At 41.4% G+C, this 26,009-nt stretch overlaps 1 protein-coding gene across 3 annotated transcripts in view; it reads left to right on the forward strand.

Moving 5' to 3' along the window:
• CDC42SE2 (CDC42 small effector 2) overlaps window positions 1–26,009 on the forward strand; it is a 75,750-nt gene that overhangs the window by 41,876 nt on the left and 7,865 nt on the right. For all 3 annotated transcript variants that reach the window (XM_054717800.1, XM_054717799.1, XM_054717798.1), the window contains exon 3: window positions 281–608. In XM_054717800.1, coding sequence (XP_054573775.1) covers window positions 555–608 — 54 coding nt within the window. In that variant the 5' untranslated portion in view covers window positions 281–554. The remainder of the gene's footprint in view (window positions 1–280; window positions 609–26,009) is intronic.

A 26,009-nucleotide genomic window follows, 5' to 3' on the forward strand; every position in this document is an offset into this window, starting at 1 on the left:
CTGATCACTCACAACTACCCTCCCCTGCCGGCCATCTTTGTCCACATGGAGGCGGTCATCTTGTGCGAGGGCCAGTTTGCATATTGCCTCTTTATTATATAGGATATGCATAACTCATGGACGCGGACAATAGGGTGGTGGTAGGGGCTGGACAGAAGGGATTAAAGGGGGGGGATGGGAGACATCTGTAATACTGCCAACAATAAAAAAATGAAAGAAATAAAAGCTTCTATAAATAAGTAAAGTAACTTATTTTCTTTACTTTTTTTTTTTTTTCTAGACTACCTGAGCCAAGACAACATTTATACCTTCCTGGTGGTTCAGAAACGAGACTTTGTAGAACCACAAGCAAAGAAAGGAAACATTCTGTCTTTTTCTTAATTAATTTGACTACATAAGATACTTGACTTCCAGGAACAAAAACACAGAGAAGTATTAAAATTATTATTTTGACATCATTGGACATCCATCATACTGAGGAGTGTGCTTTGTGAAGCTTCCCGAGTAGAGATTTGGAAACTCCTTGGTGCTCATTTATACTTTGGACTATAAGCATGAGTGAATTCTGGTTGTGTTTCAACTGCTGTATTGCAGAACAGCCTCAACCTGTAAGTATGAAGTAATATACGTATAGATTGGGTGGGCGCTTATGAAACTCTAGAGGCCCAGTGCACAAAATCGTGTACTGGAACGGGGGGTGGTCTCTCAGCCAGCCAGCGCTCTCTCACAGTCCAGGACCCCTCGGGGGATGTCTGACTGCCAGCCTGTGGCTGGATGGCCTTCTGCTGCTGCATGGCCTGCTGCTTGAGCTTTAACAAAGGTTGCTTAGGCTTTTATTATATAGACTAGAGGCCCGGTGCATGAAATTAGTGCACTGGAGGGGGCTGTCCCTCGGCGCAGCCTGCACCCTCTCCAATCAGGGACCCCTTAAGGGATGTCTGACTCCCTGCTTAGGCCTGATCCAACTGGCCTAAACAGGCAGTTGGACATTTCCTCTCACAATCCAGGACTGCTGGCTCCCAACCGCTCGCCTGCCTGATTGCCCGTAACCGCTTCTGCCTGCCAGCCTGATCACACCTAACGACTCCCCTGCTAGCCTGATTGACGCCTACCTGGAGGAAGATACCATTATCCTTATTTTCCAGTTGAAATAGAACCAGTTTTTTGCTCAAAGTCATATTAGGTAATAAGTGATCTTGGCTGACTTCTTTTTGGCACATGCCCCATGTTTTTGTGTCTTCTAAACTATGCACATATTGTTACATCTACCATAATCCTGCCCTCCAACCTCCCATTTTCTGTTCATCTAGATCAAAAGTCACCTCTACAAAATCTTCCCCAGCTATCTCCTGACTTAGCAAATATTTATCTGCATTCCCACCAGCTCTTTACTTCATTTTTCTATTATGGCATGGAACTTCTTACATAGTAATAATTGTTCTCTAGTCTCTCCCACCACATTTTTAATTCTATAGGGGCCCTGACCATATTTACTTTGTATCTAAAGGATCAAATCTAATACCTTGGAGAATCTATTACATGCTGGCTGGCTGGCTGGCTGAATAAGTGAGTTTATGTTTTATTGTTTGTTTGTGATAGCCTAAAAGGACAAATGAGGTATAATCTTAAGATCTTTTCTAAGCCTTTCCCTGGGTATTCACAGTCAATTTCTAATTTTCCTCATATATGCAGTTGTTTTTGAATGTCTTAGTCTGTTATGTTTAGCTCCCCAAAGGGTAAAATATGAAAAATGAAGGATGGGGGGAGGAGGAGAATGGGTTGTTGACTTTTTAAAAATAAATATATATTTTTTTACTGATTTCAGAGTGAGGAAGGGAGAGAGAGAAACATTAGTGATGAGAGAGAATCACTGATCAATTGCCTCCTGCACTACTGGGAATCGAGCCTGCAACCCGGGCATGTGCCCTGACTGGGAATCAAACCCTGACCTCCTGGTTCCCTGGTTCATCATGGGTTGATGCTCAAGCACTGAGCCACACCCGCCAGGCAGGTGCTAGCTTTTTAAATCCCCTGGAAGTCACTGCAGCCAGACAAGAAGTGGCTTGCAACAAACAGTGTGGGGAGGTGTTCCGACACTGGCTGCCTATCTCTTTCTTCTCTGTGATCAGAAGTGGAGATATTTGGAGGACCGGGTCCTTTTTGCCTCCTCTGGCTACCATAGCTGTGTGTGAGCTGCTCTAGGAACACAGCAAGAGTTGGCTGATCGGTAATGCTACTGTGCTAAGGGCGGACATTGACAGAAATTAACTGGTTTACCTTCCAAGCCTTCCGCCGGTGGTTGTAAGCCTTGAACAGACTCCATCAGGCTGATCCTGCCCTGCGGTTGTTGGGTGGCGATGCAGATTCCTGGTGCTACTTGTCCACTATCTTCCTGTCCACTGCTTTTATAATTTTGGTTTTTATATTTAGTGCTTTGATCTGTGAAGTGTGGAAGTTTGGTTGATTTGTGTGGTGTGAGGTGGGGGTTTAACTATTCTTTCATGCTAATCAGCTATCTAAAGACAGTCATTAAATAGCCAGTCTTTTTATTAGTAATTTGAAATGTCATCTTTATTATATACTACTAGAGGCCTGGTGCACAAAATTCGTGCACTCGGGGTCCAGCCTGTGCCCTCTCGCAGTCCGGGAGCCCTCGGGGGATGTCGGACATCGTTGGTGCTGTCGTGGAGGTGGGAGAGGCTCCCGCCACCACCGCTGCGCTCGCCAGCCATGACCCTGGCTTCTGGCTGAGCAGCGCCCCCCCTGTGGGAGCATACTGACCACCAGGAGGCAACTCCTGCATTGAGCGTCTGCCTCCTGGTGGTCAGTCAGTGTCATAGTGACCGGTTGTTCTGCTGTTCTGTCTATTTGCATATTAGCCTTTTATTATATAAGATGCTTTCATATATTTAAGAGTCCACTTCTGAAATATTTTTTTCTTTTGGTACATGTGTTTACACATATACTACCATATTGTTTTAATTGCTGCTGTTAGTGTATTTTGCTGCTTCATAGATCTTTTTCAACTGTATTGGTAATGTCTTATTTTTTAAGCTGGATTATTATTTGAGCCCTTATTATTTTCTTCATGTTTTTATTTGTATGAGATAGTTCATAATGCATATTTTTATAGGTGTTTAATTTAGGATTGCATTAAATTTAGAGTAAGAGGTGAGAATTGACATCTTTAAAATTGAGTAATCTCATTGAGAAACATGGCATGTGTCTTCATTTGTATAGACCTTTTCATGTAATTTTTGCACATTTCTTGTTAAATTTGTTTTTAGATATTTTATAGATTTTATATTACTATTCTGCATGAAATTCTGTTTGTCTTTTATATTTCCTAATTGGATTGTACTAATGTATAGGAAACCAATAATTTTATGTACCAATTTTTTATGCAGACACCTTACTGAACACTTTATATTTTCTAAATATGTCGACATAGTGACATTTTTAAACCTTTTTCTGATACATAAACGTTTGGTGTTGTTGGTATCTTACAGCATTGACCAAGACCTCCAGTATTATGATGTTGAGTAGTGTCATTGAGGGTTGAGCATCCTTGCTTCTTCTGACTTTAAAGGGATTGGTTGTAATTTACTTAAATATAAAATGAATGTGTACTTTAGTGACTATATGGTTACATATATGTTTAAGTTATTGTATATAATTTATCTCTGATAATTTCAAGGATTACATTTTTAACATTTTTTAAAGATTATGAAATACTTGAATCCTGTTGCCATTTTGCTTTTAATATTCCTTGTAATTTTTTGTTGGAAATTAGACATGATAATACTGGGTAAAAGGAAGTGAGGTAAATAGGCCTTTATTATGAGGTTTTATATTTATTTGGATAGGGGTTAGGCCATACTGTTTGCTATAGCTATAGGTGAGGGTAAAATTTCCTTCAGTGTCCTTGTATGTGTTTTGAGTTTCCCTAGAGACTTCTTAAATATTTCCCTATTCTATAGGAGCCATGTTACAGATGATGGTGAGGTGGTGGGGAAGGGGAAACTGTACGTACTGCTGTGCTTAGATTTCAGTCTTAGTGAGTCTGCCCTGGGCTGTGATGAACACAAGTACTTCTCAGTTTTGGTTTGGTTTGGTTTTTACTTAGTTCATGCAAAAAGGCTAGAGGGCACTGGAGTTGGGTATTTCTTTTTCCCTATATGGAAGGCTAGTGTGGGCTAGAGTTGGATAATTCTCTTCCCCAGGGCTGGTTAGTTTCTGGTAAAACCCGTTGATTAGGCTCTGGTAAAGTAGTTTCTCTTCAGAATAGGCTTTGTTAAGAACAGAATGCTCTGGGTTATGTAAAAATGGCTCCTATTCCCCACTCATTGCTGAAAAACACTGGAGATTTTTCTCTGATCTGCACTTGAAGAACATGGTAGAGTTCCTGGAGGCGAAACTCACAGAAGTGTGTGGTCCCCCTAAGACTGGACCCGTGGAGTTTTTTACTCTCAAACTAGTCTAGGCTGATCCTCCAGCAGTTCGTCAGTTACGGGTTATACGCTGGTCCTGGATACCCCAGAGGTTTTTCCTCATGGTAACTTGTGATTTTTAAGATTGATTACTTTATTGCTGGTATTCATAATGTATATAACAAAGTGAATCCTGTTCCAGCTAGGTACTCATAAATAGCTAAAATAGCAAGGCAGCCCTAACCGGTTTGGCTCAGTGGATGGAGCATTGGCCTGCAGACTGAAGGGTCCCAGGTTCGGTTCCAGTCAGGGGCATATACCCTGGTTGCAGGCACATCCCCATTGGGGGGTGTGCAGGAGGCAGCTGATCAATGTTTCTCTCTCACTGATATTTCTAACTCTCTATCCCTCTCCCTTCCTCTCTGTAAAAAATCAATAAAATATATTTTAAAATAATAATAAAATAAAATAGCAAGGCATAGGTTAGAAATTTAAATATCAGGAGCATACAGCCTTGGAATTATAAATGAAGCATTAGAAATACATTTTTTGCCGTACAAAGGATATGCAGCGTGAGTTTTTTTGCACACATATAACATGTCAGTATTGTGTTATTGTTTAATAATACATATTTGTGTTCCACATGAATTCCATGGGCATCTGATTTCTTAGTCTTTTGGACTTGCTGAGAAATATGACACAAAACTGAACAGGGCATTGTGGTTACTGAGTGGAAGAATAGCTTGTTTGTTGGCACTTAATGTCTTCACTGACAATTATACGTATGTTTACAGTCTACAAAAACATATCCTTGCCATTCCATTAGGCAGCATCAAGAGTGCCTTATTTGAAAGCTGCTTAGTCATCTCTAAAGTTTTCTGAAGTATTTACTGAAATTAAGTGCCGCATGCCATCTCTCCCACTCGTTCCCTGCCACCCCTGCTCTTGCACATTCCATGTGTGAAAAAGGAATAACCCAACATTGGGAAGAACGTAGACTTTATTTTTCTGTGTAGTTGCATAAGAATCATACTTTTTCTTCTGACTCCTTCATTTTAGGAGAGTATAATACAGTCCCATTTTTTTTTTTTAGCGGTAGTAATCCAAACCTCTAATTAATGGTAGTATAAATGCTATAGTTGCTGTTGCTAGATATAGCTAAGGCTGAACATTTAAAATTGGATGGTGCCTTACAACACAATTTTTTTTTTTAAATGGAAAGGTTCATAAGCTGTTTACAGGACTGTAGTGAATTCTTGACCTACTTATTGTTGTGCATTGGAGTACAGGTGGGCTTCTTTGCCCCTAGCTTATTGAGGAATAATTGGTATACAAAAAACTGCCCATAATTAATGTATACAATCTGGTGAGTTTGGGCATATATATATACACACACACAGTCCTGTTATGACCACCACAATCAAGGACATAAACTTCTAAGGTATCCTCAAAAAAACAATGAATATTGATTTACCCCACCCCTTCTATTCATCTATTCATGTTACATGCCTTCCCCACTTAATGTTTTTGCCAATGGTATTGATAATTTATGTGCTGTTTGTCTCTGAAATGTGTTATTTTAATTAGACATGTACAGTCACCATTATTAGTGCATACAATAACACTGCTATTTCTACAATGGGCCAGGTACTGACAAAATAACAGTGAACAAAATAGACATTGTCTCTGCCATCATGGCTTTCACTCCAGTGGCAGAAATATGTAATAAATAAATAATTGTATATTATATCAGGTGATGATAACTGCTCTTTGGAAAAAGAAAACAGGAAAATAATACAGAGAAGGAGAAATGGTGGTATGAAGGGTGTATAGGGCAGGCCTCTCTGATAAAGTGATTTTAAAAAATATATATATTTTTATTTCAGAGAGAAAGGGAGAGTGGGGGGGGGGAGAGAGAGAGAGAGAGAAACATTAATGATAAGAGAGAATCATTAATCGACTGCCTCCTGCACACCCCCTACTGGGGATTGAGCCCACAACCTGGGCATGTGCCCTGACTGGGAATGGAACTGTGACCTCCTGGTTCATAGGTCAACACTCATCCCCTGAGCCACCCTGGCCGTGTGAAGTGATATTTAAGTAAGGGATTAAGAAAAAGGCACACATATACCTAGGGAAAGAACATTTTAGTCAGAGGGACTAGAGTGTGCAAGGGCTCTGGAAGTACTGAGGTTGCATGTTAACACGTGAAGTGCCAAGCCTGTTTTGTCTTCCTTTCTGTTTAGCTCGCGATATCCGATTTCACTGATATACTGGCGGCCTGAGACTGACGAGGTTCAAACAGAAAGCATAGTGTCAGTCACCAGTGACTGACATGGCGCTTAATGTGTTAAGAGGAACCTCAAGGCAGAGTGGCTGTGAGTCAAGGGGAAAGAGTCATAGAGGTAGCTAAGAGCCAGATTGTGTATGGCCTTCCAGGCCATGAAACGACTTTGGATTTTATTCTTTGTGAAATGGAAACTCATTGACTGGTTTTGAGCAAAAATCCAAGTGGAAGAACATATTCTTTCTCCAGTGGTTTGAATGGTACTGAAACTCAGACAGAGTTTGCTCCGACGGACCGTACTGTTCACTCTATACTATTGAGTTACCTTCCCCCCTTCCTGCACTCAGCCAGCGAGTGTTCATCACCACCAAACCAGTATTACATGAAATGTTGAAGGGTATTTTTTAAGAAGAGGAAGAAGAAAAAATTAAAAATATGAACAATAAAATGGCAATAAATATCTACCAACAATTGTATCTAAAAATAAAAAAATGAACAAGAAATCTAAGGAAAAAAATAAGCTGATGAATAAAATAGAATCAGAGGCATGGAAATGTGGCACAGACTGACGAATCTCAGAAGGAAGAGGGGAGAGGAAGGGAGGAAAGAGCAAAGATCTTATATGCATTCAGGCCCGGTGCATGGATTCATGTTCCATGGGGTCCCTCGGCCTGGCCTGTGGGGATCAGTGGACCTCTGTGCCACCACAGCCCAGCCTTACCCGCCAGCTCGTCAGGCTCCAGCCTGCTGTCCGCGTTGAACCCTAACCCAGGCTGGATGCCATGCTGCTCCCACTCATCCCGGCCCGGCTGCACCTGCTGCTGACATTTGGGCGTGCAGGGGGTGTGTCTGTGGGAGAGGCTCTCACTGCTGCAGCTGTGCTTGCCAGCCATGAGCCTGGCATCGGGCACCTGTCAGCAGAGCGGGAGTGCACTGACCACCAGGGAGCAGCTCCTGCGTTGAGCGTCTGCCCCCTGGTGGTCAATGCATTTCATAGCTACCAGCTGGTCATCTGTTTGCTTAGGCTTTTATATATCAACTAGAGGCCCGGTGCATGAAATTCGTGCACGGGGGTGTGTCCTTCAGCCCAACCTGCACCCTCTCCAGTCTGGGACCCCTTGAGGGATGTCCGACTGCCCGTTTAGGCTCTAGCCACTGAGCTAAATCAGTTAGGGCGTAACATGACTTTTTGGACTATTAGGTTGTCTCAATAACTCAGAGATTTCTTGAAATAAAATTCCCCAATTCAGCTCTGCTACACTTTTGTTCATCAGCATTTCCATTTATATACTACCATGAGGTCATTTCTTTCAGAGTACAAAAGACACATTTAGATAAATTGAAACAGATTAAGTTAGGACATTATACTGTAGCAGCTTTCATTTTTGTAGTTAGTTTTAAGTACGCTTAAGCATTTATCTACTATTTACTGTTTCTAGGAACTACTGAAGAAATAAATGCAGTCAATAGCCACTAGGTATTTATGTCACCTATATACTAAATATAGTAGAGCTTAATTGAAAAAAGAACTATGAAAAATAAAAACAGAAGTTCTAGTATTTTCCTTTCACAACCCATGACCTCTTGGGAGAGCATATCTCACATGACAGACAATTGACTACAGAACAAGTTAGAGCACGGAGCTCTGGAGTCCAAAAATAATATGATTTTTAATTGTGATACAAATAATTACCACTAACAGGAAAATAAAAGAAACCCAAGGGGGAGGTGCTTTTTTTTTTTTTAACTGGAAGAAAACTCATGTGATCAAGTAACTAAAAAATACACATATGTGGCAAATAAGCCCCAATGAAATTTTTTTCCTATATGATCATTAGAAAATACTGTCTGTCCTCGTGTTTATAAAGACAATCTTCCTCATCTAGGAGGTCATGTTAAGTAGTCAGTGTGTGCTCCTATTAACTGGCCACTTCTATGAATGTTGAAACATTTCTTAAAAGGTCTATTGTTTGCAAGTCATCTGACTCATCTGGGAGATTGTTATGTTTAGAAAACACAGTCTTCAGTGACAAGTTCTGTCATTCCTGTAAATGATGTGAAAGTCTGCATCTTCTAATAAGGCGGGGAATTTTCAAAATGCCTAAAATAAAGTTGCTTCTCTCATACACCAGTAGCATTAAGCTTTGTTTTACTGACTTGGGTTTTATAAACCTAGAAACAGCAAGAATGAAGGGGAGTAGGCCATTATTTAGAGTTAGTGTGGATTGGGTTCGCCCATACAAGTACTAACCAGGCCCGACCCTGCTTAGCTTCCGAGATCAGACGAGATCGGGCGCGTTCAGGCTGGTATGGCCGTAGACGTGGATTGGGTTCTTATCTCACGTGGTGTAGTACATACAAATAGGAAAGAAAGTAATACTCTTAGGGAACTCAAACTGTATTATTTTTGAAATCAGAGGAAAAAAAATCAATACTAGGCAGGTAAAGTTTAGGTAATAAACTAGTCATTGTAGGAAAATAAAATGGTTATGCAAATTTTACATAATCTGTGACTGAAGAGAATTAGAATTTAAATAATTTCTTGGCACTGATGGTATAGTGATATTTTAATTATCTGGGCCTGATTTTTATGATGTCTATGATATATTGAACACTTTCAGAAACACTTTTTAAGAATCTGTTTATCAGTGATGTAAATATATGGTAAAAAAATTCTGTTTTCAGAATTTTTATCTGCCTTAAACTCGTAGAATGGGTAGATAATATTACGGATCCATTTTATTAGTGGCCCTCTCATATGTAAGACAAATTCTATGATCTCAGCTATGTCTCCTTAAGTACCATGTACTCTAAAGATTTGCCTGGTTTCTTATCATCTTTGTACATAACAAATATTCTTCTGATTTTTTTTAGATAAGCTATTTCTTTTGCTTATGTTCCATTTATTTTTGTAAATTGAACTTTTATTTCCTTGAAAAGCAATTTCTTATTTCTCCATTTTAGTAGTTGGGACATTATTTTGTTTTCATTTGTGATTTATTTTCTGTTTTCATTGTGAACTGAAATTTTTCATACAGTCATAAAATTTTAGCTCTTAAAGGCATCTAAGCAAACATCTGTGTAGTCAAATGCATGTACATACACACATGCAGATTTGGAAACTATATTAGAAAGTTAGCAAGTAACTTAAGACTAATGAATCAAAACAAGTTAAAGACTGGTGTTTTTTTCCTACTTTGTGTTTTGGTAAATTTTCCAAATTTACCTATTGGATATGAAATTGAATTATAAGACTATGGTAATATACAACACTAGTTTTGATGAGGTGAAACCAGCAGTTTTAACATTTTTGTTTAGTTTAGTTAGTTTTAACATTTTAAAAGACTCTCCTTGCCACCAAATGTTAATTATTAATCTGACTTAAAAATTTTTTTTTATTGATTTCAGAGAGGGAGAGAGAGAGATATAGAAACATCAATGATGAGAGAGAATTGTTGATCAGCTGCCTCCTGCACGTCCCCGATTGGAGATTGAGCCTGCGACCTGGGCTTGTGCCCTGACTGGGAATCAAACAGTGATCTCCTGGTTCATAGGTCAATGCTCAACCACTGAGCCACGCCAGAACCATGCTGGCTAGGCTTAGCTGACATTTATAGACCTTCTTAGTCCAATACTTTCATATACATTAACTTAATGATATGCATACCTATCATCTTAATTCACTTTCCCCCCTCTCCCTATCTCTCTGTTTTGTATGGTTTGGATTTTGGTTTTATTTTATTTGTTCTTGCTGTATCTACCTGACATCTTAACATACACAAATACTTCTTTTGCATGTCTCTATTACGTACATATGCATATACTAACAATTCATTAAGATACTAGAAACAGTGTTAACTGTCTGTGAGTCTGGCTCATAGAATAAGTAAACCGAACCTCCTCTTAGAAAAGCAATTACTAGATTCCATTTTCTTGCTTATCTTAAGAACAGGTAAAATTAGTAAGAAACATAAGACAAATGTTCTTTCAGTGGTGTTTAGCTATAGGAAATTTATCTCATTTTTAGGAGCTCCAAAGTGAAGTGTAATTATGAAAAACTAAAGTTTTTCGCTCTTTTTTCTCCTTTTCATATGAGATCTGGTTTTCTATGGGCTTTAGGGATATTGAGGTATGGGTTTGAATTTTAGTGCCAATACTTATTTACTGTTTGACCTTGAGTAGATTAATTAAATCTTTGCAAATAGTAATAATGATAAGAAAAATAGAAGTAATAATTTTGTTTCATAGAATTCAGTATATTAAAGTAGATATTAGATTAAGTATTTAAGATAATTTATGTAAAGTGCTCGGTTAGTCCCTGCCATATAGTAAGTTCTATTATGGATGTTGAATTGATAAATTGTTTCCTCTCTTTTTAAATAATGTGGGTTTTGGCTTTATTTGGTTTTTATCTCAGTTATTTTCAAGTACATTTTATTTGAAATGAACAGAGGTGGTTTTGTTTTGTTTTCAGTTACCAGGAAGACAGATCCAATTGTCCAATATAAGAGAGGACACACACAACCTCTCTCTCTGAAACCCCACTTTACATGACATTAAAGGAATTTTTTTAAAAAAATGTAGCTCTGGCTGGTGTGGCTCAGTGAATGAGCATCGTCCCATACACTGAAAGGTCGGTGGTTAGATTCCCATTCAGGGCACATACCCAGGTTTCGGGTTTGATCCCTGGTCAGAGTTCATATGGGAGGCAGCAGATCAATGTTTCTCTTCCTCTCTCTAAAATCTATTTTAATAAATGATTTTTTTTTTAAAGAATTTGCTTAAAAAAAAAAAGGCCTCTGCTGAATGAAAAACAAAACAAAAGGCATAGACATGCTCCCAGGTACAAGCTGGAATTACAACTGAAATAAGGAAAGGCTTCCTGAATAATCAATGGAAAACTCACAGGAGAGGACCTTGATACCCAAGGACCGAAGATGGAGATGGCATAGAGACTGGTAGGAGGGCAGAGGTGCAAAAGGGCTAGCCGGGCACCCACATACGGCAACTGAAGTCCCAGAGAGATATCTCAGCTCTGGAGGGGTGCCACTGAGAACTCTGGGGTCTAATCCCAAAGCTGGGCTCCCCAGCAAAGAGCACCAAACTGAGGAGGGTACCCACATAACATCTAGCTGTGAAAAGTGGTGGGGCACTGTCTGCCAGGGAGTGGCAGCTGAAAGTTTGGGCACCCTCTTATAGGGCCAATGCACAAAAATTCCCTTTGGAGCCACCCACCTTGTGCTCTGGCAGAGGGAGAGTGAAGTGGACTGGAGCTGTGAGAGCAGAACCCAGGACTGGGCACTCGGGGGATAGGGCACAGAAGGCAGACACCCCAAGTTTCCTGGGCTGAGTCATTCCCTCACACAGCAGAGGACATCTTTCCCACAGACATCTGCCTTGCCTGGGGGGAAATAGTTGACACACCCTATTGGGAAACATCTTGCCCTGAGGCCATTTAAAAGATTAAAAGTAATAATTAGCCTCCAGGCAGAAGCAACTGCCCCACCCTGTTGAAAAAAGTCTTGTCACACCTGAGGACGATTGCCTGGGGGCAATTCAAGTTGGAATCCTATTAGTCTGTAGACTGAGGCAGTCTCTGGAGGCTTTTGAGTCTTTGCCTGATCTAATTAGTCAGAAACAGCCTTTAACACGGTCCTGCACTAGAGATTGAGAGGTATAGAGGATCTACCTAAAACACAGTCACAAACCCAGACAACCAAAATGAGGAAACAAAGAAATAACCCCCAAATGAAAGAACTAGTGAATTCTCCAGAAGAAGAGAGAAATGAAGCAGAGATAAGAAATTTATCTGAAACAAGAGTTAAGAGTAATGATGTTAAAAATGCTCAACAGTATGAAAAAAGATATAGTAACTATGAAAAAAGAATAGTCTGAGATAAAGAATTACCTAACACAAATAACTAACACAATGGAAGGAATACACAGCAGATTAGGGGAAGCTAAGGATCGAATCAGTGAATTAGAAGACAGAGTTGAAAACATCACTCAATTAGAGAACCAAAAAGAAAAATCAATTAAAAATCAGGAGAACAGCTTAAGGGAGCTGTGGGACAATGTGAAATGTATCAATATTAGGATAGTAGGTATGCCAGAAGAGGCAGAAATGGAGAAAGGAATAGAGAATGTGTTTGAAGAAATAATGGTAGAAAACTTCCCTAACCTGGTAAAGGAAAAACTCACACAAGTTCAGGAGGCACAGAGAATCCCAAACAAGAAGAACCCAAACAGGCCCACGCCCAGACACATCATAATTAAAATCCCAACAATTGAAGACAAAGAGAGAATCTTGAAGGCAGTAAGAGAAAAGAAAACTGGTACCAACAAAGGAGTTCCCATAAGGCTGACACCTGATTTCTCATCAGAAACTCTACAGGCCAGAAGGGAATGGCATGAAGTACTCAAGGTAATGGAAAGCAAGGATCTGAGACCAAGATTACTATATCCAGCAAGGCTATCATTCAAAATAGATGGTCAAATAAAGAGCTTCCCAGACAAAAAAAGGATAAAGGAATTCATCACCACCAAGCCAGCATTAAGTACCTCTCAATAATAACTCAAAATGTAAATGGATTGAATGCTCCAATCAAAAGGTGTAGGGTAGCTGAATGGATACAAAAGCATGACCCAATTATATGCTGTCTACAAGAGACCCACCTCAAAACAAAAGACACACACAGGATGAAAGTGAAGGGATGGGGAAAAATTTTCCATGCAAATGGAAAAGAAAAAGAAAAAAAGCTGGAGTAGCATTACTCACATCCAACAAAATAGACTTTAAGAGCATCATATTAAGTGAAATAACCCAGTCGGAGAAAGATAAATATCATATGATCTCACTTATTTGTGGAATATAATGAACAACATAAACTGATGAACAGAAATAGAGCCAGAGGGGGAAAATATATACTAGAATATAATAGAAGTAATCCTGTTATTTGCAGATTTTTAATATTTCCTACAACTTTTATGATATTCTATGTTAGTAGAGTTTTGGTAACATAACTTTATTTTTGAAGTATTAATGTTTATTGCATGTAATATATGTAAGATGATTTTTTCTTGAATAATTGGTGTCTATTGCATGTAACATCATATTTAAAATTGTTTTTCTTGAGATATTTCAGTTTATTGCATGTAAAATAAAAGAGTAAAACTTGTAAATAAACCAAAAAAAATGTCTAAAAAGATAAAGCCCACAAAGAAAAAGAGAATGGAGAGAGGAGATAAAACCCTGGATGAGAGATACTTTTTAAAATGGATGATATAAGCATAAACAATGGACGCAAAACTCTGGGGGGTGAGAGCATGTATGGGTGTGGGGTGGGGGGGTAATGGTAAGATATGTACACATATAATACCTCAATAAAAAAAAAAATGGATGATAGAAAATTTACTAAATGCATCATCAACCTAATTGCCTGAACAGGGGATACTGACTAGAAGCAAGCCAGCATTTTTAAACCACCTTACTCTTAGAGTGCTTTCAACCAGGCTCGAATTCCTAAGATTGGCCTTCAGGCAATTACTTCTCTAGGTTCTACATAAAAGACCTGGTAATATCTGCAGTTGTTGGTTCCCCAAGGCAAAAGTCAGCTTGCCATCTTATTGCCTTTCATTGAACCCACCAGTTAGCATGCTGGATGCACACATGGAAGCCTCATTTGGACAGTCCATCATCACCATGTTACCGTCCAAAGTCTGTGTGCCAGATGCTTCAAAAGTCCAAAACTCAAACGTCAGAGTTTGAAGTAAGGAAAAGTTTATTGACCAATGAGATCCCAGCTGAGAAGATGGGAGCCTAGTGGTACCTCAGATCCATCTTAAGACCGAGTTCAGGCTTCTTTTATGTCAAGGGAAGGGGAAATGGGAGGGGCTGTTTTTGGAATTCCTCTAATGATTAACGTGTCTGCATGCGAGACAAAGCAGGCGCTGTTAGCCTGAAGGCCATGGGACCACACAAGCTTGAACAAGATGGATCCAGAGACTGCGAATTTCCCTGTTAAAGCCGGATATGAAGGAAGCTAACATAATGAACTGAGTAAAGGAACCTGGAGGAAGTACATGCTAATGAGTTGGAAGAGAACTAGAATAAAACACCATAAATATTCCTCCGATGATTGAGATATTGGACTCATTAAACAAAAACAACGTGCATGTAAAGGAAAGAGAAAGAACAAATCAGGAGGACAGTGTTCAAAAAAATGAAGAAGTCCAGCAGAAGGGCTGGAAAGTAAAGAAATCTTCCAGAAAGTGAAACAAATCGAGATATAGAAAGTACAAGGGAAAAGTTAAAAAAAAATAGGTGATGGATCCAGGAGTTCAAAATCTGCCCAATTAGAATTCCACAAAGGCGAGAACAGAGACATTTAAGGAGAATAAATTATCAAAGTAACAATACAGGGACAACACAAGAGTTTCTTGGTTAAAGGTCTCTGTTGGATGAAAAAAAAATTTACCCAGAACATTAGTGAAAATTCAGACTATGAACTAATAAACTATTTAACCACTGCTTGGCTTAATTAGGAACAATTTGATCTTTCTCTGTTTTACATAGTAAATGTTTTGGGGGAATTATATGACTTTTTTATACACAAAGATGTTTTTTATTTTAGAGTAACTGTCAGTGCAGTGGTGTGAAGGAAAGAACAGTGGACAAGGAAGACTCAGACCTGTTATAGTCACTGGGGACCTTGGCAAGTAGTGTGATCTTTTCAGGTACATTGGTTTTCTGTTGCTGCTGAAACAGATGATCACAAGCTTAGTTAGTGGCTTTAAAACAACACAAATGTATCATCTTACAGTGCAAGAGGTCGGAGGCCAGTACAGGTCTCCCGGTACTAACATAAATGCAGGCCATCGGATTACATGAGGTTTTCCTTGTGCAATATGCCAGTGTTTGACCAGCCCCTTACAAGCTAGCTGTTGTACACGCACGCGCGTGCCCTGCACAGAAACCACCCCGGTGGAACCGTGGCCGCAGAAACCTCCGGGTCGTAGAGGCTTTCACACTCAGAAGCACTGAAATCTGTGTCATTAGTTCTTTAAGCTATTTCAGGTGAGTTTTTTTAAAACTTATTTTGTACTTCAGTTTTCATACTTGTAATACGTGACTTAAACCAGATACTAACTTGAAATAGAAGGAGAAAAATAACTCCCTGTGTTGCTTAGGTTTCTCACTGAGATGAGAACAGCTAGTTCCTTCTGTTTTGCTTTTTAGCAATTTTGCCCTTGGAAAGGTCACTATAAACTTGCTTAGCTATTTCTTTTAAAAACAAATTGGGGGCCTCCTGCAAACTTCTCATCTGTCACCAGCTTCAAAATTTATACTACCTGGGGAGAGGTTAGTTAACCTACTAAATTCTTAAAGCACTGCACTTAGAATTGAGTTAGTTTTTTGGTTTTGCATTTTTTTCTTTATTGATTAAGGTATTAACATATGTGTCCTCATCGCCCCATTGCCCCCCCCCGCCCCCCACTCATGCCCTCACCCCTCTGTTGTCTATGTCCATTGGTTAGGCTTATATGGATGCATACAAGTCCTTTGGTTGATCTCTAGAATTGAGTTTTAAATGCATTATCAGCAACCCACCTATTTTTAAATATTTCCAGCAAGAACTATCTTGTCTTCATCAACTTTGACTTAGATAATTAACTGCTTGTAACTCTAGCTGGGTGTTTTGATTCCTCTGTGGTGATCTAAGATGTGGTTCTCATCGTTTATAGAAATGGCTCCTTATAGAAGCCCTTTTATTTGAGGACCCTGCTGGCATTCCAGTGAGTGCACAGGGCTCTGGAAGCCAGCGGAGAAGGATCGTTATTGTTCCCAGAGTGGAAGATACAGTGTGAGTGGGTATCCTGGAAGGCTCATTATTTTCTGAAGTCTTGTGGCCTGGAAGTCCCAGCTTTTTGTCCCTCCCCTAGGTGGAAGGCACTTTCTTCCTTCACTCTCAGTTTCTGGGACTACTTCAGGATGTACTATCCCATTACCCTGGGGTCCTGGCCTTAATTTGCTCCCCAGTGGCATGTGTTTGCACACTAAGCTGCCCAGAGAATAACTTTAGAGGAAGTTTTAACTTGTGATTAGGCAATCACTGTTTTTCTAGAAGCTGTACTTGATCATTATTCTAAAAATGTGAGGGAGGTGGACTATTTATATTGCTACAGAAAAGTTTTTGAAAAATTAAGTCCTAAAAACGATGTGAATGTAACATTTATACATTCGTAAGTTGATTCATTCAGAAAAAGTATGTTGATGAATTGCTGTGGCCATGTGTGGTGCTGGCCCTGGTGGGTTCACATTTGTGAGTCTGTGTAGGAGCATGCCTCCATCCAGTGGACGGTGGGAATTCGGTGAAAGGTTAACTTTTACTTTGGTAGTGGTGACTGCAGGTGCTCTGGGAGCTCAGAGAAGAGCATCTGAGCCCCGACTAGAGGGTGTAGAGAAGGAAGGCTGAGTCAGGTTAAGGAGCAGGAAAGAACCCTCCAGGCAGAGAAGTGAGAGCATGTTTAGGGAACTGCAAGTAGCAGATGAAAGCCCGGAGTGCAGGGAAGGAAGTAGTAAAAGATGAGGTAGGAGCGATTAACAGGACTTCGTAGGCTGTGTGGCGTTTTGAACTTACCCTCAACGTTTTTGAAAGCCACAGAGTGTTTTTATTTTAATTTTTTAAAATATATTTTATTGATATTTTACATGGAGGGAGGGAGAGAGGGATAGAGAGTTAGAAACATTGATGAGAGAGAAACATTGATCAGCTGCCTTCTGCACACCTCCTACTGGGGATATGCCTGCAACCAAGGTACATGCCCTTGACTGGAATCGAACCTGGGACCTTTCAGTCCGCAGGCCGATGCTTTATCCACTGAGCCAAACCAGTTAGGGCCACTGAGTGTTTTTAAATGGGTCAGTGACATATGATCAGTTTTGTACTTTAGAAAGGTACATTTAGGTAATGGTGAAGAATATTGGGAGGAGGCAGAAGGTTCTAAAAGTGAAAGCAGCCAAGTTAGGGGACAGCTGCAGTGATAGGGACTTGACTAAGGCTGTGGCAGCGATGGGGCGGTAAAGGTTAGCATCCACAGATGCTGGTTTGATGTGCTAGTCGGAGGGAGGAGGAAGAGGGATAGTCTTCAAACATGGCTTGAAGTACTGGGAGAAGTGTTTACCAAAACAGGGAATGAAGAGGAGGTAAGGGGTTACAGAAGTAAGGTTCTGCGTTCAGCTTTGGACATAGGAAGTTTGAGTATCCTCTAGTCATATGGTGGTGTATGGTAAGCAGTTGAATATGTAGTCTAAACCCAGGAAAGAGAAAAGAGATTTACTAATCATCAGCATATAGTTGATAAAGTGAACACATGGAAGAGGGAAGAAAAGGGACCTAGGATATGCTGGAGAATCTATAATAATAAAAGTGTAATATGCTAATTAGGCCAGACAGCCGAATATCCTTCCAGACGAAGCCACGGGGGGCCAAGGCAGAGGTGGTTAGGGGTGATCAGGCAGGCAGGTGAGCAGTTAGGGGTGATCAGGCAGGCAGGCAGGCAAGTGGTTGGGAGCCAGCAGTCCCAGCTTGTGAGAGGGATGTCCGACTGCCGGTTTAGGCCTGATCCCATGCAACCAGCGGTCAGACATCCCCTGAGGGGTCCTGGATTGTGAGAGGGTGCAGGCCAGGCTGAGGGACCACCGCCCCCCCCCCCCCCCCGCATGAATTTCGTGCACTGGGCCTCTAGTACAATATAAAAACAAAAAAAGCAGATAAATTAATAGGGAACCAGAGAAGAAGCTTTTAGAATAATAGCCACAGAATAATCCTCTCTCTGAATTTTACATTCCAAGTTTTAAAAATAGTTGCCTGGTAATTTTTAAATGTTAACATAGTTGCCTTGATAGACATTATTATAACCACAGCATCCATTCTGCACTACCCCCGCCTCCTTCCCATTGCATAGGAGCCACAAGGTTTGAGCAGAGCATCCCTGTGCTCGTGGCGATCCCTGATTAGGCTCTGTGCCGGCACTGGGAGTCTCCTCTCCGTGTGCAGTGATGGGGCTCAAGAGCTTGGCCCAAGTAAGACATCCTGTGGGAGAGGGGCTGGTTAAAGACTGGGCATAGGACTCAGATGCCAGAGCGAGTTCTGTGGAGACCGCAGGGGAACTCTGCCTTGTGTTCGGTAAAGGGATGCTTCTGTGTTTCATTACACAGAGGTGAAGGCCTGTACTTGGGGCAGCAATGCTGCTGCCAGCCGGAGACCGAAGTTCACACAAGGAGGGCGAGGGCAGAGCTGAGGGGAAAAGGGAGTGGGACCTCTGAAGGCACTGAACCCCTGGCCACTGGACTGTATTATTTAAGCCATTTTGGGGGGCAGGGGTGTGTGTTTCATTTTCAAAGAAGGAACTTGTAATGTGAGTGCGTGAATGAATACATAAGCCAAATTGATATTGTAGCTAGCTGTATGATTATTGGTTGCTCTGCAGTATATTTTTTAAAACTTAAAGTATACCTTCTAATCATTTTGGGAGGAGAGCAGGAAAAGGGTAGGGAATAATTTTAGAATTGTAAAGCATTAGAAAGAATGAGGAGAAAATGATTAAGTTATGATGGAACTAGGACATGAAATTGTAAGAGTAGGAGTAAACTAAATGAGTTAACAGGTCTGTTAAGAAACTTCTTTTAGGAAAATTAGCAAATACACCCAAACACAGAGGGATGAGAAGCGCCCCCTCTCCCACCCAAATGTATGTAGCACGAGCTTCAACAGTAATCGATGGGGCCATCTTGTTTCACCTATTACTGCCCTCCCCCTCCCCCCAAAATCAGGGAATTTAAAACACATTAAAAACATTTCAGTATGTATCTCTAAGATGTAAACAGCTTTAATGAGGCATGACTGACATACATTAAGTGGCACATATTTAAAGTGTACAGTTTGGTAAGTTGGCAGATGAGTCCTTAAAGCCACCACCTCCATCCACCTCAAAGTTTCCAGGTATCTTTGTAATCCGTCTCTTCCTCGTCCCCATGCAGCCACTGATGTGCTTTCTGTCAACATATACTAGTTTACATTTCCTTTAAATGTACCTTTGTGCCATTTCACTCAGCATAATTATGTTGAGATTCATCCATGCTGTATTGATATATATATATCAATAGTCATTTATTTTTATCGCTGAAGATATACTATGGTATTATTACCATACCCCAAAGTAAATTTAAAATAGTTCCTTATTGCCCTAGCTGGTTTCGCTCAGTGGATAGAGCGTTGGCCTGCAGACTGAAGGGTCCCGGGTTCAGTTTTGGTCAAGGGCACATGTCTGGGTTGTGGGTTTGATCCCCGAGGGAGGACATGCAGGAGGTGGCTGAGCAGTGATTCTCTCTCATCATTGATGTTTCTGTCTCCCTTTCCTTCCTCTCTGAAATCAATAAAAACATATTTTAAAAAACAGTTCCTTATAATTATCTAATATCCAATCAGTTTTTTAATTTCCCCATTGTCCCATAGTGTGCTTTTATGGTTGGTCTGTTTGCATGAGGATGCAGACATGTCCACATAGGGGCACTTACCTTTTAATCCCTCTCCTGCATCTACCCCAAGTTATTAGGTCATTATCTTCAATAATGATTTCACTGTGATGGCAAGTAATTATGTAGAAATGTCACAGGAAGGGGCATTTTCCCTAACCCCCTCCACCCTAACACAACTGCTCATATTTGTGTACCTCTAGTTCTTGACCTGATGCAGAATAAGAGTTAACATTTTAAGGATGGCAAGAATTAGTTGACATTCTTAATAAAGTTCCCTATAAAGAATAAAGTATGTTTCCAGGAAAATCGGCGCTGCTCCTGACGGCCGTTAGCACAGATGACAGCGGAGCGCGCCACTTCCTGTTTTTCTCTGCAGAGGCCGACTCTGGAATTCCCCTCGTGTGCCCATGATTTAAATCTTGTCTCTCTCTTGTCTTCTTAACACACCACACCGAGAAAAGTGTGCCATTCTCTAAATGTCTACATGTGCCTGGAAAATAGTATTTGTATGTTAAAATATTTCATTTAAAATACCTAGACTTTTGATTCATTGGGAATGTTCTAGGGCAGTGGTCGGCAAACTCATTAGTCAACAGAGCCAAATATCAACAGTACAACGATTGAATTTCTTTTGAGAGCCAATTTTTTTTATCTTTATTCTGATTATTACAATTGTTTCTCCTTTTTTCCCCCCCATATCTCCCCACCACCCAGTTCCCACCCCCCCTCTGCCCTTACCTGCCTCCCGTTGTCCTTATCCATAGGTGTATGATTTTTGTCCAGTCTCTTCCTATACACCCCCACACAGACACCCCTTTACCCCTGAGAATTATCAATCCACTCCCATTCTATGCCTCTGATTCTATTATGTTCACCAGTTTATTCTGTTCCTCAGATTTTTAATTCACTTGATTTTTAGGATCACTTGTTGATAGATATGTATTTGTTGTTCATAATTTTTATCTTTACTTTTTTCTTCTTTTTCCTCTTTTTAAAGAATACCTTTCAGCATTTCATATAATACTGGTTTGGTGGTGGTGAACTCCTTTAGCTTTTTCTTATCTGTGAAGCTCTTTATCTGCCCTTCAATTCTGAATGATAACTTTTCTGGGTAGAGTAGTCTTGGTTGTAGGTTCTTGCTATTCATCACTTTGAATATTTCTTGCCATTCCCGTCTGGCCTGCATAGTTTCTGTTGAGAAATCAGCTGACAGTCGTATGGGTGCTCCCTTGTAGGTAACTAACTGTTTTTCTCTTGCTGCTTGTAAGATTCTCTCTTTGTCTTTTGCCCTTGGCATTTTAATTATGATGTGTCTTGGTGTGGTCCTCTTTGGATTCCTCTTGTTTGGGGTTCTGTGCACTTCCTGAACTTGTAAGTCTATTTCTTTCACCAGGTGGGGGAAGTTTTCTGTCATTATTTCTTCAAATAGGTTTTCAGTATCTTGTTCTCTCTCTTCTGGCACCCCAAAAATTCGGATATTGGTACGCTTAAAGCCATCCCAGAGGCTCCTTACGCTATCCTCACACTTTTGGATTCTTCTTTCTTTCCGCCTCTCTGGTTGGGTGTTTTTTTCTTCCTCATATTCCAGATCTTTGGTTTGACTCTTGTGGTATGGTGGTCTATAGTTGAGTGTCTGTATATTCTTTATTTCAGACAGTGTATGCATAATTTCTGACTGGTCCTTTTCCATTTTTTTGGTATTCTCATTAAGGTCCTTGAAGGTCTCTTCAGGTTTCTCAGCCGTTTTTAGAAGATTCTTGAGTAACCTTATAAATATGGTTCTGAACACTGTGTCGTCCATTAGTTTGCTTTCCTCTATCTCTCCTACTCATGACATACTTCGATGTCTCTGCATTTTGGCTGCCTCCCTGTGTTGATGGAGTGGCTTTGTGTGGTCAGTGACCTATAGGGGCCGGTAGCTCAGCTTCCCAATCACTCTAGGTGGTCTCTCTTGGTACACCCCTTTGTGGGCTGAGTGGAAAGTCTTGGTGTAGTTAAAAGCCTTGACTGCTGTTGGTACACTGGGAGGAATTGACCTCCAGGCCAATTGGCTGTGAGGAGCTGCTGTGTCTATAACGGAAGAATTGCTGTGCTGGAGACACAGTAGGGCTTTGGTGCTCACTGAGTCTGCCTCTTGAATGTGTCCCTTATGAGAGTGGTTGAAATCTGGTGTCGTCCACACCGACCAATAGATACCCTAGTGTCTGGATCTCCAATGGGGTGCAGGTCTGAGGCCTCCCAGCAGGAGCTACAGCAAGAGCTACAGTTTTCTCCTCTTTTCTTGGGCGGTTTTGGAGCAGTCTGACTGGAGCTGCAGTTTATTTGGTTGAGCTGCCACAGAACAGGCCATTTATATGTAAAAGCCGCTGTGTGGAGCCTGGGCGGGTTTGTAGAATGTGTGGGGCGGGGTCTCAGGGCGTGGCCAGGTCTCAGGGCGGGGCTGGGTCTCAGGGCATCACTAGGCTGGGGCGAGGCCAACGGCCATGGTTGCCTTCTGCATTTCCAAGTCCCCTTGTCCCGCGCTCCAGCGCAGCAAACCCTGATTGCTGGGTGCACCTCTGCGGAAAAGTCACTCTCACTCTCCGACCGATGGCCGAGAGTCCAGCTTCTCCCCGTAGGCGTCTGGGTCCCCCGCGTGTCCCCAGAAGCTGGAGTTCAGAGTGATCGGGAGCTTGTCTCCCTTCGGTTTGAAGAAAAGCCGCGCGCCCAGTCGCCCGCCGCCAGCCCGATTCGCACGCCTCTGTACCTCAGCTCTCCAGCGTTTGCACTCCCTTCTCTTCTTAGTTGTAAATATACCACTCAGCCAGCTTTCCCGTGGTTCTGGGTGGTAGACATTTTGTTTTTTAGTTGTATTTTTGAAATTGTGCAAGGCGGCAGTTTAGTTGTTTAACTTTGCCGCCATCTTGGTTCCTCTCCCCGAGAACCAAATTTTTTAAACTTAAACTTCTAACGCCACTTCTTCAAAATAGACTCGCCCAGGCCGTGGTATTTTGTGGAAGAGCCACACTCAAGGGGCCAAAGAGCCGCATGTGGCTTGCGAGCCGCAGTTTGCCCTAGGGGAACACCTTGGCCCGCCTGGGTCCCATCCTCTCAGCCTTCTCTGTCACATTATAATGCTGCTCACCCTTTCGTTTTCTTTACCTTCAGTCTCCTCTCTTATTGGATCTACCTCATCAGAAATTAAGCATAATCAAGTCTTTCTCATCTTCAAGGAAAACTTTCAATCTGACCTCATTTCCTCTTCTTCCTTCAGCTCCCACCGTCTTGCTTCTCCCCGTCCAGACGTCAGACTTCTCTCCGGTGTCTGATCTCTGCGTCTCCCCACCTCCTGGACACTCCCGGCCCCTCTGCTGTCTCTGCTCCTCTTACACGCACTGAGGTTGCCTTCTCCCTCATGACACTTCCAGAAGACGCACCTGGCTTTCCTCCTCACGTCGGGATGTTGCTTTTGGCCTCTGTGATGCTTTATTTCCCTCTGTCCAGCCTTGCCTGGGCGCCTCGGTGCGTGTCCTCGGCAGTCATTCACTGCAGCTTTAGGACGCTGTGACTCTCGGTGCCTCACCTCCAGGTTTGCCTTTTGCAGAATTGTGTGTCCATATATCCACTGGCCCTCTGGGTGCCTCACTGATCCCTGAAACTCTGTGTGTCTGAGACTGAGCCTCTCATCTTCTTAGAGCCTGGTCCCCTTCCAGGATGACCTAACCGGGAGCTGCATGTGCTCCTCAGATCTGAGACTGTGGCTCCCTGCCCTACCCTTCCTTCCGGTCCCAAGTCCAGCAACAGCCAAGTGCTGTCAATTTTATCTACTGAACACCTCTTGACTCTATCCACCTCTTTCCATCTCTGCTATTAGTTGAATCTAATCTTTTTCACCAACATTATAATTTCTTTTGGCCCCTCCAACCTGCTGCCCACCTGTAACTCATGGAGCAGCCTTCTAAAAAAAGAAATACGTTTTTATTGATTTCCGAGAGAGGAAGGAAGAGGGAGAGATAGAAACATTGATGAGAGAGCATCAATTGGCTGCCTCCTGTTAGGGATCAAGCCCGAACCTGGCATGTGCCCTGACCAGGAGTCAAACCCGGCACCTCCTGGTATATGGGATGACGCTCAGCCAGCTGAGCCACACCGGCTGGGTGAGCCTTTTAAAACCATTTTAATCATTGCCTTGCTTTAAGAGCTGTGCTCCTTCTAGCCTTTGGGAAGGAAGGACTGGAAGCTCCCATTTTTATACCTTAAAACCGATGTGATTAGAAAGCATGAACAACCTCCAACACTGAAGGAAAGGTCTCACTCTCAACTCAGTAAAGGTCAAGTTTAAAAATACTATTTCAGGTTCATAAATTAATTACCTAACGTAATCATTATGGTACAAGTTGAAATCTGGCCTTTGCCTTTCAGTATGAGAGTAGTCTGAATCAGTGTTTAGTCATCTGCTTTTGAACATCCTCAGTATTGAGAATGTTATTTTAATTTCTTCTTTGATCTCTTTGGTACCCCAGTCATTGTTTAACAGCATGTTATTCAGCTCCCAAGTGTTTGAATTTTTTTGATTGTTTTATTGTAGTTTATTTCTAATATTATGTCATTGTGGTCTGAGAAGATGCTTGATATGATTTCAATCTTCTTGAATTTGGAGAGACTTAGCCTGTGACCCAATAGAGTGTTATTTTAATACTGCTCTTTCACAAGCGTGTCAGTTCACAATCGTATCCACTCATTAATTCTTTGAAGAAACATTTCAGGGTGAGATGGGTGGTGGCGTGAGCGCACCAGGGTGACTTCTCTCCCAGCATCTTCCTGCAGTGACTCAACGTTTAGAAAAAGCCCTGACCATGGAGATGTGGGCTAAGCTCCAGACACCCTTCCGCAGGAAACGCTGCTGCTGTGTGTTCACAGAGCAAGGGATGGTCAGAACCCCAGTGGCCCGGAGTAGGGCTTACTCTTTGCGAAAGGCCTCGGGCTGAGCCGGGCGGCCCGCGCACATCAGGAAGGCTTTGGGAAACGTGCAGTCAGCAGACACCATCTTGGGAATCTGATCTGCAGCAGCAAAAGCGAGAGGACAGTAAACAGTGCATACTGGCTTCTAAAATTAATGCGTGAACTTTCTGCTTTTGTGGTTTTGTGAAACTCACATGTGAATCCTGAGAAGCTGTCACCTGGGTCTGTTGCGATACGTATTTAGGATCTGTCAGATCCTACCAGCATTTCAGTGGATACAGACATAAATATGTTCAAAGGCAACCCAATCCAACAAGTTCATGCATAACTTGTCTTAGTTTTGAGGCAAACTGCAATTTCAGGAGGATACTGTTGAAAGGGATGAGCCGAGCTGGTGTTAGGACACCGAGCCAGCAATGCCAGTGGCCCCTCCCAGTTAGGTCACAGTGTCTCTAGTCATGGAAAACCTGGGACTGTTCCAACATCACTGAAAAGTTGTACTCAGAATGAGTACAATACAGAATGTTGTATTCAAACTGCAATGTATTTGCTATCAATGGTTAGTGATGATAATTTTTTGTGTCTCACTTTTTAAAAAATAGAATAAAACTTAAATGTTTATTATATTAATGTGTCGATGGCCAAAGCTAGACCAAGTCATCTTTTTAAAGTTCTAAATAATAACCTATTATTTTGCTTCACTAATCATTTTAAGTAGTTGTGGTAGTCCAAGATTCAGGTATTTTTGTGTCCTGGGCAATTTTTTTTTTTTTTTTAATCCTCACCCGAGGACATTTTTAAAATTGATTTG

This window comes from Eptesicus fuscus, chromosome 6, assembly GCF_027574615.1.
Source record: "Eptesicus fuscus isolate TK198812 chromosome 6, DD_ASM_mEF_20220401, whole genome shotgun sequence".
Taxonomy (NCBI): domain Eukaryota; kingdom Metazoa; phylum Chordata; class Mammalia; order Chiroptera; family Vespertilionidae; genus Eptesicus; species Eptesicus fuscus.